We start from the raw sequence: 12,441 nt of genomic DNA, 5'->3' as shown, positions 1-12,441 counted from the left end.
ACGCAACAAGCCAAAGTCTTCAAGTTTCCCAGGGTATTTGATTTATGGCTCAGTTGCTTTGGCCAAGACAGAAAACAGCAGCTTTAACACTACGCACATATCCACTGGAGACACACACACACTTACAGTACGTGTATGTACGTTCATGCCGTTCTATCAAGCACACTCTCTGACAGCAGCAGAGCTCAACTCCAAATGTGCAGAGACATCCGTTAACAGTTGACCACGACTTATATTAATAACCCTCCAGGAATCTGCCCTTTGATGAACCACCAATATAAACATCACAACAGTGAGACAACTTAAACAGATGAGAAAAGCAAAAAGAGAACTTGGGAGTTTTTGATTGTACAAAAAAACAGAAACTTCCATTCACATCTGTCTTGTCAGACTGGGACTTGATGATCGCACAATCTGAATTTACACCAATGAGATCAGTGGCTAAAGTGCCTATAGAAGCTTGAACTGAAATCCTCATCATAGCGTGGACACAAAAAGCCTGCTTTTAAGCTCTAATAAAGATTTTCTACATCAACAATTGATGAAATCCCTTCATGGTAGGAGTGGTAGTAGACAGACAAGTTAATCATAGATTTTTCTTTGAAGTTAGTACAGACCAAAACAGAACTAGAAAGGAAAGTGAACATTGCAGGTGGCCAGAAGCCAACAAGTCCTCTAAATTAAATGACAAAATATGTAGTTTGTCCTTAAGAACGATACATAGAAGCGCCACGTAATTTGTCTGTGCCTTCCAGAACTGTTACAAATCACTGCTGAAAAATAAATCTGTTAATCTGTAATTTGACTATAGGGAAAGATCAGTTTGGGATAAAATGAATAGTTTTTTAAGATAAGGGGACATTTATAATCATAATTACAATAATAGCCACATGCTTAAGGTCAGACAAAGTGCAAGTTCAGGGTTAAAAGAAAACAACATTGACTATTAGTCAGAAATGGGAAATAAACAGGGGTTTCCCCATGACAAAGTCTGACGCTTTGTTGATCCTCCATCCACCCCAGCCTTCTCCATCTGTGGACCTTAGGGGTCTCTAGGGCAGGGTCACACTACTTACTCCTTTGCTCCTAACGAACGGGACTCACAATTCCTACGGCTGCTTGAGGGCTTTGTCCCTTCACTGTAAACAAAGCTTGTTTTTGGGCACTAGCTTACTGAAAAGACTGATGCTGTCGTTTTTCTTGGGAGGACAGTCTTTCAGAAACACAACTCCAAATGAATGCTAATGTTCCTATGTGTCTATTAAACATGTAAATGACAATATTTTTTAAAAACGAGTTAACCATGGCAACTTTAAGTATAAAATGTTAAAGTTTGTGTTTTTCAGGTTGTTTCTTCCATCAATTCTTCCATGCTTAGTAGGCCAAAAAAAATGCTTGCTTTATGCTGCTTTAACTTGAAGTCACAATTTACATGCTTTTTTACGACCACCCCGACATTCTGCAACATACACTACCTTTGCAAAACATCCCCCTGCCTTATCATATATTCATGGTGAATACATGATCAATCTTCGTGTCAACATTTATTCAAAAGAATGAGAAAAACACATCCAGTGTGTTAAACCCACCACAGATGAACTTCTCATTATGCTTCCAGCAAGGTAAGTTTTCAACACATATGCTGTCTGATTTAAGTGCTTTGACAAAAACGGGTTCCAACACAGCCTTGCTGGAGTGCTGAAACACTGTCTGGTTTGAAAATACACTGACCAGTTTGAGTGCTTTGAACAATGCCCGCTTTCAGCACAAGGAGTGACAGAGATGACAGGCAGATGGTTCACATCACGCTATGACTGAAAAGCTGAGAGCAGGAGACACATATTCCTAGATTGTTCCTTTTAACTCAAACACCCACAAAAGCTGCTTCCACATGCGAGCCTTCAGAAATATTTTAATATAACAAATAAATGACAAATAAATAAATGAGCAGCCTTCCAGTAGGCTATCTTATGGTATGATTCTACATGACAACAAATGTCCCTGTATTGTATCTTTGAATCCCATGTGGGAACAGAAAATCGCAATTAGGAAAAATAGTCAAAAAACACAACATTAGCTCCTCATTTATAACCAAAGTATGGATATTAAAATGAAACGTGTGCAGGAAAACAGCATGACAGCAACGGTGCTCTGACTCTCTTAGCAACAAGTAAACAGCAAAATAACAACGAAAAAGTTAGAGGAAGAAGCACGGACAGAGTTTGAAGGGTTTCAGACAGAGGGGAAGAAACACATGGGTGAGTGAGATTTAAGACGGAGGTACAGAGACAGAGATGGAAAAAGTTAGCAGAGAGAAAGAGCAATATTAAGAACGTGCCAGAGACATAAGCAGGGGCAGACATCACCTCAGCCTAGTTGTATTATCCATCAGTAACACATAGTAACGTTGTTAGGCAATGTTTCATTTACAATTTATGCTACTGAATGAGATAAATCATGCAGTTAGGTCAGCACCATCATGGAAATAGTTGAAACAGAAACAGAAATACCTTCTTGAGTACTTGGGGGTTAAAAGTCTATTCCTGACAATGATGACCAGCTGAAAGAATCTAAAGACCATTGCATCACTACGGAAATGTACAGTCCACCTTACTGCAGGCCAGTCATCAAAAACCTGACAATGGATTTACAGTATAAGTATGCCATATTGTACATTGACAATGGAGAATATAGAGACTATGGGATCATTCTTTATAGAAAAGACAGCGCTCTAACTGGGACATAGAATCAACATAATGTTTTGTTATCAAGTTTTTAATGGGCATCTGTTCAGTAGTCTAACCAAAATGATTGAACACAGAAACAACTATGTAACAGTATAGGCATAGCGTGTGTTTGCGCATGTGCATGAATACCCATGCATACACACCCCTATGCTGACACACTAACACACACACATACTTTCAATCTAATAAAAGCATCTAAAAATAATTGTTTGTTCCCCTAAAGCTGTGTGTGCACCGGTCATATATTAATAATATTCACCGCCTGATTTGTATGTTAATGCAAGAGACGCTAATAAAAAATGTTTATATCAGATTGAGTTCCCATAGATCTCTCACTGCGGCTACAACTGCCAAACCCACAAAAACACTTTGTACATATTAAACATAAAGCTTTGCACATGAGCTCAAGCAGAGCTGATTTTTTTTATTTGAAAGCTGCATTGTTGACACCCCTGTTTAGTGGCTAACAATCTCGGGTGGGTTTTTCCTTTACAGGGGCATTTACATGGAAAGGAACTGGTACTGACATCACAGAGGGCAATGTTTTAACAAAACAAACATAACACACACACAGAAATACCAACATCAACAAATTCACATGAGATTTTTTTGAGTTGTAAAAGCAAACTGCACTTTACTAAACCAAACAAGCCAGCATTCACAGCCAGATTCAATGCTGTGATTGTCATGGTGCTGGGGGACTTAGCGTTGGCAGAGCCGATGAACACACATTCAGGAATACAGCCATGTGAACACAAGACTGGACTGTTCTAAGTTACTTGTGCGTCATCAGTAGCACATACTTACAGAGGCTGCAATTAATCCAAAATGGTGGTTTTAAGTTACATGTGATATCATATTTAATTTGTTTAGAATATGTTCTAAGTGGAATGCTATAGTCCATGTCTGGAAAGAAAAACCGGGCCAAAAATGAACATGAGTTAGAGAAACAATTATTTCCCTATATTCTGAAGAAATTATGTGAGTGTTATTACTCAGTGTACTTTTAATCAAGTAGGTTTGTAGCTCAGAGGATGAGAAATTCATCCAGAGACTCTGGTAATCAAAACTGCTTGAATGTTTAGCAAGGCATGAGTATCAAGGGGTTTCTGGTCACAGAGGCAGTTGAATAATACCTTAAAATTGCATGTTTAGTGAGAAAGCCTGATTGCACACACAGCAGCACACGTGAGGTTATCAGTGACTTAGAAAGACAGAGTTAATGCTCGGTGTGATAAGTCTTTTCTCAGTTAAGATCAAATCCACAAACTGTACAACCACAGATATTTTTATTTGATGTATAAACTGACTGCGACAAGCTTTTTGAGTCCCTTTGTATCCTAAGAAATGGACAGTAAATTGATTAAACTCACTCTCATGCCCAAACCACCAACAAACATTTGTGAATGCTTGTTAAAGCTTGTTGAAATTCACTCTGATTTAAATATTACCATCACTAGCTATATTGCTTTTCTGCCAGCAGGCATGAGTTCAGTGCACAGTGTCCAAACAAAGTATCAAGAGGGAATACTTACAAACCAAAGAAGAAAGAGGATAGCTACTGCTGTTACGCCAACAGATTTATTTTCCTTTTATTGATCTCCTAACCCACAGCCATTATAGTTTTATTTCTATCAGTCAATCAATATTATTATGAATAAACATCATACCAGCCATGAGGCCAGTATCCTGTGAGGAAGGCGGAGGAGACATGGTGGAAATTAGCAGTTACTGTGGAAAATACATTACAGCTGCATTAAACAATAGGGTATTCAAGTCTCTTCATTGCGAATGAACTGCAGTACGTGTTATGACCTGGCTGTGCTTGTCTACCAGGGTTATAAAAGTTTTCTGGCCTCAAATAATTCAGTTCATTGCAGTTACACTCAAAAGCATCCTTCAAGAATGTGGGCTACTCAAAGTAAGATAAAGATAACTTGTGCAGGTTGAGGATTAGTCCTATCTAAGTCTCTTTTATATTTTATTATTATGTCCTTCAGCTGACCATTATAGATAAGTGACTTCATGAAACTGTTCGTAAGGTTTGATCTTAACAAAACTGAATTATAACTCGACGCTACTGGAACACGTTAGCCTGTATGAACAACTAAAAAGCTAAAGGTTTTTAAGTTCAGTGTATTTTAAGTGTTGAAAGGTGTGATTTTCATTTCATCATGGTTCCTGTATTGGCATGTGTGACACTGAGGGCTTTTCACTACAGATTAGTCAGTCAATTATCAGTGGAGACAGAAATGCCTTAGTGAGGTCACCAAGATGGAACACATAACTGTCAACATGCAACATGGAGGGGGATGAAAATATTTCCAAAAAGTAATACCTCTCTTTTCTCTCAATTCATAGTATTATGGTGCTTATAAATAACTAGGAGTAGTAAAAGAATAGTGACATCACAAAAAGTCAAAAGAACTGAATGCCAGATGTTGAAATGCAACGTCATATCTAACAAATTTTATGGAGTGTAAGATTAATTTTTGAGTGCTGTCAACGCAGAAAGGTCTAGTCTGTTCCAATGTCCAAATACAACAAGTCTGACCCAAAAAGACTTGATTTGTGGGAGGGGAAATGATAAGTTGTTGATTCTGGCTCTGGGAATATTTCACTAAGATTGATAGATACTCAAAGGGGAATGTGGGACTTGATTAAGATAGATTTAAGTATTATTAAGTCAAATGGAGGAGCTGTCAACTGGTAGTCTGGAATGAAAGGTTAAGGCACAAAGTTTGCAAGATCACAGGTTTGGAACCTGATCAGTGACGCGATGTGAGCGTCAGAGCAAGCACCGTAAGAGGACAAAATAGAGGCTGGGAGAAGGAGGGAGGTGGAAGGACAGAGGACTATGTATAAAACTATACAGTCTTTTAAATAGACCCATCACTGTGGTCAGTTGTAATCATCGCCTGTTTGAAAAGCATCTCTGGGGAGGCAGGAGGCAGCCACCCGTTGATGCTGTTCCAGGAGTTGCATTCTTCCACGAAAAAGGTTTTAATATAGATTAGCTGTCCGGTCATCTTGCTGTAGTCACAGCACAAACTTCACCCCACGTGATTACCAATTCTTCAAAACCTGTTTTTATCTTTACAGACTTTTCTATATAAAGCTCTGGAGGAAGGATTTATCCAGTGATGACATTCAGATGCACAATTATGGACTGAGCATAGAACAGAATCCAAATAAATTCAAATTCTCATGAAATGTATGTATAAACAGGGACCCTGAATATCTAAAATGTATTACTTCTATCAGCATATAAAAATATTTGATTTAAACAACAGAGATACTTGAACCCCCAACCTTAAATAACGTCAAATCTAAATGATCTATCCCGGCATAAAGTTGCAGTTTATACTTTGAGTCTCTGAAATGTCCATTATACATTCTTTACACACTTATATACCCAGGAGCTCTTAAAACAGGGGTACAGATGGTCATGGGAGCTGACCTGTGAAATGGTGCATCTATTCTCGGAAGCTTAATGCACACGCTCCACTGGACTGCCCTCACTTAAATTATTTTAGCAGTGGATCCTGTAAATGGGCTGCTTTCAGAAAGGTTTAAATATTGATTTGCTGTGTTGTAAATTTAACTGGGAAGAGACAGCAGCTATTTTCTGTCTCTACACATGAGGTTCTTGGAAATCCTTTGATCCGTAAAACAAGTAAATGGATTTCACAATAAATAGTCCTAATGAGGATTAACTGTAACTGGGGTGCTTCTGCGGGCTGTTTTCTACAAAATCTTTTCAGCAGCCTATCCATTAAATGTTTTCTTCACTAACAGGCATGTTTGCTTCACTAAGGGAGACTACTGCTTATGAAGGCAATTGTGTGTCCTAACTGTTACACTTAACGCTTCCATTACTCTCTTTAAGCCTATCAACAGCTACTTGTCCCTGAAGAAGACCCTCACCTGAGTTCTTACGGATATACACTCTGAATAAGAGAATCAGCATGCATATTTGCCTCATCTGATCTAAATTTGACTGTTGTAATGTCCAGCTGTTTTGCTGCTATGGATTACAGTGTACAGCTGTGTATTATTTGGAATGGATAGCTTTAAGGTATTGCAGGCTACCAATAAATATACTTCAGGAGAACTTAGCAACTCCTCTCTTTCACAATGCCTGCTTTTACAAAAAAAAGTTTTCCTTTTTTCTCTAAATATCTCCTTTTATGGACTATGTCAAACTGGAATGCCGTAGTAAAATGTTTCACTGGCACTTTGTGAAGAAGCAATCATGGCCTAATCTTTTTTATGCTGTAAAAGAAAAGAAAAAGAAGTGGTGAGAACAATTTGCACAAACAGCAATCACTGGGCCGATAGCTCAGGACGTACAGTTGTGGTTATAACTACTCAAACCTATGATTCAATACTTGTACAATGTGACAATACCGTGGCTACGACTTGTACAAAAAATGAAACACACAGTATATTCACATATGTATATAGCTTAGAGGTAGCAGCTGTTTGGGTAAGTGTGGTTTGGCAGTTGTGCTGCGTTCTCTAATAACCCCTACTCTGTGGTACCTTCTCAGAACCGACTCTATGGTTAAAAAGGCAGGGGGCCATTGTGTGTGTGTGTGTGTGTTTCTGTTGTGTGTGCCAGTGTAAATGAGTGTATGTGTGTATGTGTCAGTGATTCGCGGTGAGAACCACTGCCCTTCATCACCATAAACTGGATTTAATAGGTCGGATAAGATTAGGGTTTGGTTTGATTTTTGCATCTAGACTGAACTATATTGTTTGAGGAGTGAGTCACATCTTACATAAGATCTAACAGTCACAGACAAACGTAACAGAGAGGCACATAGATACAGAGAGAGAGAGGCGGGGGGTGGAGAAAAACAAACAGGAAGGTATGAAAGGATGAAAGTATGAAAGTATGATAAGAATGAGCGGGGCAGAGAGGCAGATCTAGATAGATGAATTGTTGAGTGACATCATATAGACTGGCTGTCATCAACTCTCAAGTTGTCTTAGTGTGTGTAGATTCATTCCCATGCACTGCATATCAATATCACCCTACATTCAGTCTCCCGCTCTCCTCCTCTTTCTGTCCTCTGCAAATCTACATTTAGTTAAATAGTTAAATAATGGCCACTTTTTAGTCAGTTCCTAAACCAGATGCACTGCTGTTCTGATATACAATATTCTTGTCTGCCACTTAACACATTGCTTTGGATACAATTGGACCCATGGCATTTTAAGACATTTATATGCAAAACAAGATAGATGTAAATCAGCTATTGAAAACTGTATTATTATTATTAAATTATTTTACTCTCATTCACTTTGACTTATTGAAAAAAAGGAGCTGTAATTTTTTATGTGATCTGAGCCTAAACTTATCCATAAATATGAAAGCACACCAGCACACTAAGCACTCATATAATCCACTTACTGTGCACTTCACTGTCTTAAGCAGACCTAACAAACATTTACTATATCAGCACCTAAAACTGCACCAGTGGTTATTCACGCTCCTTCCAACATCTTGAAACCTCAAACCATATAACTGTCATTGTGATGCAGCAGTAAAGGTCAGAGTGGGCTACTGAGACAATTATAGTTTAGTTACTGCCAACTTCTCTGGGAATAAGAAGACTTTCACTGACCAACATTAACATCACCATTTATTTCCATTTATCATCTTTTTTCATATTGGCATGATTTCCTTAGAATAATTTGTTTTGCACTACAAAATATTTTTCTCATAATTTGTTATTGCAGATGTGACAGCATCCACATGTCAATATTCGAGATTGTGTACACAGAGTTGCTTTTGTATAACATTAGCTTCTCTTTCTTTCTTTTTCTATTTCTGACTTCTGTCTGTCATTTTTTCTCTCAGCTACTCAGATAGCATATTCCACAAGTTGGAGTATGTGTACACACTCACAAACACAAACACAAACACATATACACACGCATAAACACACCACTGTGGTAAGAACACATGGCTTTAGTTAGTAGGAAAAGTATCACATCCAAATTAATGACAAAAAAATGGCAACCCAAAGCGGCCCCAAGGGGGATTGGCACCAGACCTGGCAAGCCATTCGTCATCAGTCTCATGTTGCCATAAGTCCGTACACTGCCAGTTTTAGTAATGTGTGTGTGTGCTTAGAAAACTTAGAAAAGGATTATCATGTTTCAGGATCATACTATAGTCAAAGCGATGAGGGAAACATACAGTGTTTGTGTGAACTGAAATGTGTGAATGAAGAGCAGGCTGGGAGGGCAACGAGAGGTAAGCCTAGAAACCAAGGGACCATCAAGTTACTTGTTCAAGCGGAGGGAGTGAAGCCAAGATCTGTGTGCCAGAACTTTGATTGCTGCGCTTTCACTACAGACAGTGAAGTGGTATGCATAGAGAGTGAGAAAAGGTTTCCTGTGTGGTCAATACACGACAGATGGCATATGATTCAGTTGAGCTATCACAAATGTGGCGGTGGGGGTTGAGTCAGGGAGACACTGGAAATGCAGCGAGGTGGTGAAAAGATGGAGAGGAGGATGAGAGAAAGAGGGGGAAGGAAAGAAGCACGGAAATCAGTTTTCATCTTTTTAATTACTTATCGGCCATATGGCATCGCTGGGCTGCTATTCTGCAGCTGCACTGTGATGAATCAGTGTACATGTGTGGAGATAAAACAGGGACACATGCTAGTATCGCATAATAAATAATACTAAAAAGTGTGTTGGAGTAGACCTATCGTCATGTGTTTGTGTCTGTCAAAGGGTGTGTGCGTGTTTTAGTCTTACCCTGGAGATGGTGAGGGGCATGTTGAAGTCCTTCCCTCCCTGCAGCCTGAAGCCCCAGGGGGCAGGGCCTAAGAGAGTGGCGCTGTAGTTGCTGCTCATGGTCTCCTTGATGATGCGTTCTGTGTTGATGTTACTGACAAGTGATGAGGTTGAAGACAGGAAAATATGTTGCAGATCAGGTGATGATAATGATGTCACTGGGTTTTGATGATGATGAAGATGATGGTCAGAAATGCTATGGCTCCACTTAAGATGTTGTTCCAAGATCTGAGGAAGATATGAAGGAAAAGCATACATTACATTTGCTATTGCGCGTTTATCCAAAGAGGGGTCAAGAGGACAATGCAAGGAGAGGAGATGAGAAGAGAAAAGGACATTTAAAAAAGACTATATAATATTATCAAATATATCAAAACAAAAACTATAGTTACAGCCACTTTAGGTAAACACACAATGGCCATGGTAAAATGCCATTATACAATTATACATTATATAAAAATAAACACACGCAAATTTTTTCTGTCTCACTAGAGTATGCTGAAGCAGTTCAGTAGCATAAAATACTTACAATACACCCCAGGAAACCCTCATCAGGGGACAATTACACAGCTAACATTAATATAACTGTTGCACATACTATGTAGTGATATCATTATGTCAATGGAAAGGCCGTACCTGTTTAATGGAAATTCCAGAGAGTAAAATAATTCTTTCACAAGCAGGTAGACAATGTAATCCCTAGTTTCCCCTGGACTGTTCCCTTCCCAGCAAACACACTGTATGTGTGTGAGAGAGGTGGAGAGGGATGCAATGCTCTTATATACCAGCTAATGACAGAGGGGAGGGGAAAGGTGGAGGAGGGGAGAGAAGAAGAGGGAGGCGAGAGAAAGAACGGGTAGAGGTTAGGTTGGGAAGGGAACTAGGAGGAGAAAGAGGAGGGGAATCGCCCATGGGTGGAGTGAGTGGAACACAGAAGAGGAGGAGAAATGAAGGAGATGATATGAAGTGGGAGATTAGGGGATGGGAGGAGACAACACCGAGGGGGGAGAGGAAAAGAGGGGGTGGGATAGGGATTAAAAAAATAGTGTGGGAGCACTGCACACAAAGAAAATGATAAGGGGAGGGAGGGGAGGCATGGGAGAGGGAGAGCAGGGCAAGGGAGAGGGGGGCGGTTTATCTTTCACCCGGATATTTTGGGAACATGGACTGCGAGCTGCTTCATTTGAGGCGGAACCAGCAGTGACCAGATCACGCCAGCGCCTAAGGCTTCAATTAAAAGGTCTTTCAAAGTTTACCTTTAACTATTACATCGGGCTGATTGTGATTGGACACAAGCTCAGGGTCACCTTGTTCAACTCCTGTAACATGGTGGTTTCACTGCTGCTGCACTGACGCTCCAACTATAAGACTTTGAGAGAAGCATTTTGGAAAATCAATGCAAGGTTGAGATCGTCACACTAATGCATTATTAAATCACTACTAAATTGGCTCTGTCACTTTCTTTTTAAATACTATTCTCTATCCTATAGTTCCTTTGTCCTAAACTAATTATCTTTATTTACTGGTGTGTAAATCTTCAATGTTGTTTCATGCCTCTACCTCTCCCTCTATAAACATTAAAGAACCAAGCATAACAAATCAAGTGATTTGTACTACCCTCAGTCTCTGTACGTTCTGCTACAGAGATGTATATTTTGTTTGATGTAAGCAATCTAGTGCAGAACAAGCATTATTTATTTCAGTTTACTCATTATTTATGTACCAACAGCTGACAAGTTCTTCTCCTTCTGCACTGGCTTCTGTCCATTGCCATTTTCTAGCCCAGACAGATCAATATTGACTTTGTATTTATAGTAGTGGCTCAATCAAACACTCATCCCATTACTTTCTTGGCCATGACTACACACACACACACACACACACACACACACGCACAGGCAGTACATCTTGCCAAGTCGTAGCTCTGAACTGTGTTGTTATAGCAGCCTGAGTTCTCAGTCAAAAGGTGATTTCCCATGAAAAAGCAACAAATATCAGAGATGGAGAGGAGAAGCTTGAGAAAAGAAGATGGACATGAGCTTAGAGAAGAGGAAGGTGGCTGGACAGGGAGAGGAAAATCTCCAAGATAGATTAAAAGAAGATAGAGATACGGAGAGAAAGTGCACATATGACTAAGATGTAGATAGGGGGAAGGAAGCAGGCTAGGTCAGGCATTTGACCTTTGCACAATGAAACAAGCTGAATATTACATACGATGTGCCTCTAACACGGAGATAACATCATGATAGATACACAGTATGAGAAGATTAAATACTCACAAAGTCACACACATAAACACAGGATGCTCTTCATTAGCCTGCTAATATTTGTTCCCACAGTGAATCTAACAAAGACAGCGCACACTTCTCCAGCACAGCCAAGTTAAACAATAGCAGAGATCCTGGGAAGAGCAGAGACGGAGTCATTAACCCTGTTTCCGCTGCAGAGCTGAGGGGGGAAAGATCTAAAACTTTACAGCAAATTAAATTACAAGAGGCAGAGTGTTTCTTCGAAGCTATATCACAGATGGTTGCTCATACCTGTTGTAAAAAGGACTAAAAGCATCTTTATACAGGGAGATGACATGGATAATGAGTAAGTCCTGGTTAGCCTTGTTTGATGATATGGTGAACACAATTTGACCTAACCATTCTCAGGCCTGTTTGCCCCAGTAGAAACCAGATTAATTGCTGCAGTCTCTGTTGTTAAATTAATTAAAAACACCGCACACTGCTGATTAGTCACTTGTTGTTCATATGTTGTATCCTGCAATAACCGACGACAACAACAGGGGTATCAGGGGTATCCAAGGTAAACAAAACAACAGGACGTCAGGTACTAATATACACATATTCCAAATAAAAATAAAGTCTAG

At 39.5% G+C, this 12,441-nt stretch overlaps 1 protein-coding gene across 5 annotated transcripts in view; it reads right to left on the bottom strand.

Moving 5' to 3' along the window:
- pdlim5a (PDZ and LIM domain 5a) overlaps positions 1–10,392 on the bottom strand; it is a 71,682-nt gene extending 61,290 nt beyond the window's left edge. For 2 of the 5 annotated variants that reach the window (XM_038704165.1, XM_038704167.1), the window contains exons 1-2: positions 10,203–10,382; positions 9,528–9,794 (exon numbers count right to left, since the gene is read on the bottom strand). In XM_038704165.1, coding sequence (XP_038560093.1) covers positions 9,528–9,626 — 99 coding nt within the window. In that variant the 5' untranslated portion in view covers positions 9,627–9,794; positions 10,203–10,382. Of the gene's footprint in view, positions 1–9,527; positions 9,795–10,202 lie in introns of all 5 variants that reach the window. The other 3 variants (XM_038704163.1, XM_038704164.1, XM_038704166.1) reach the window with 3 other exon arrangements.
- Positions 10,393–12,441: the final 2,049 nt, after the last annotated feature.

The sequence above is a fragment of the Micropterus salmoides genome, unplaced genomic scaffold (genome assembly GCF_014851395.1).
Source record: "Micropterus salmoides isolate LMB-PRFRI ecotype aquatic unplaced genomic scaffold, ASM1485139v1 Ms_hic_scaffold_7, whole genome shotgun sequence".
In the NCBI taxonomy this organism is placed as follows: domain Eukaryota; kingdom Metazoa; phylum Chordata; class Actinopteri; order Centrarchiformes; family Centrarchidae; genus Micropterus; species Micropterus salmoides.
Note: the sequence above shows the minus strand (reverse complement) of the source record. Positions and strands in the feature narration are given on the sequence as shown.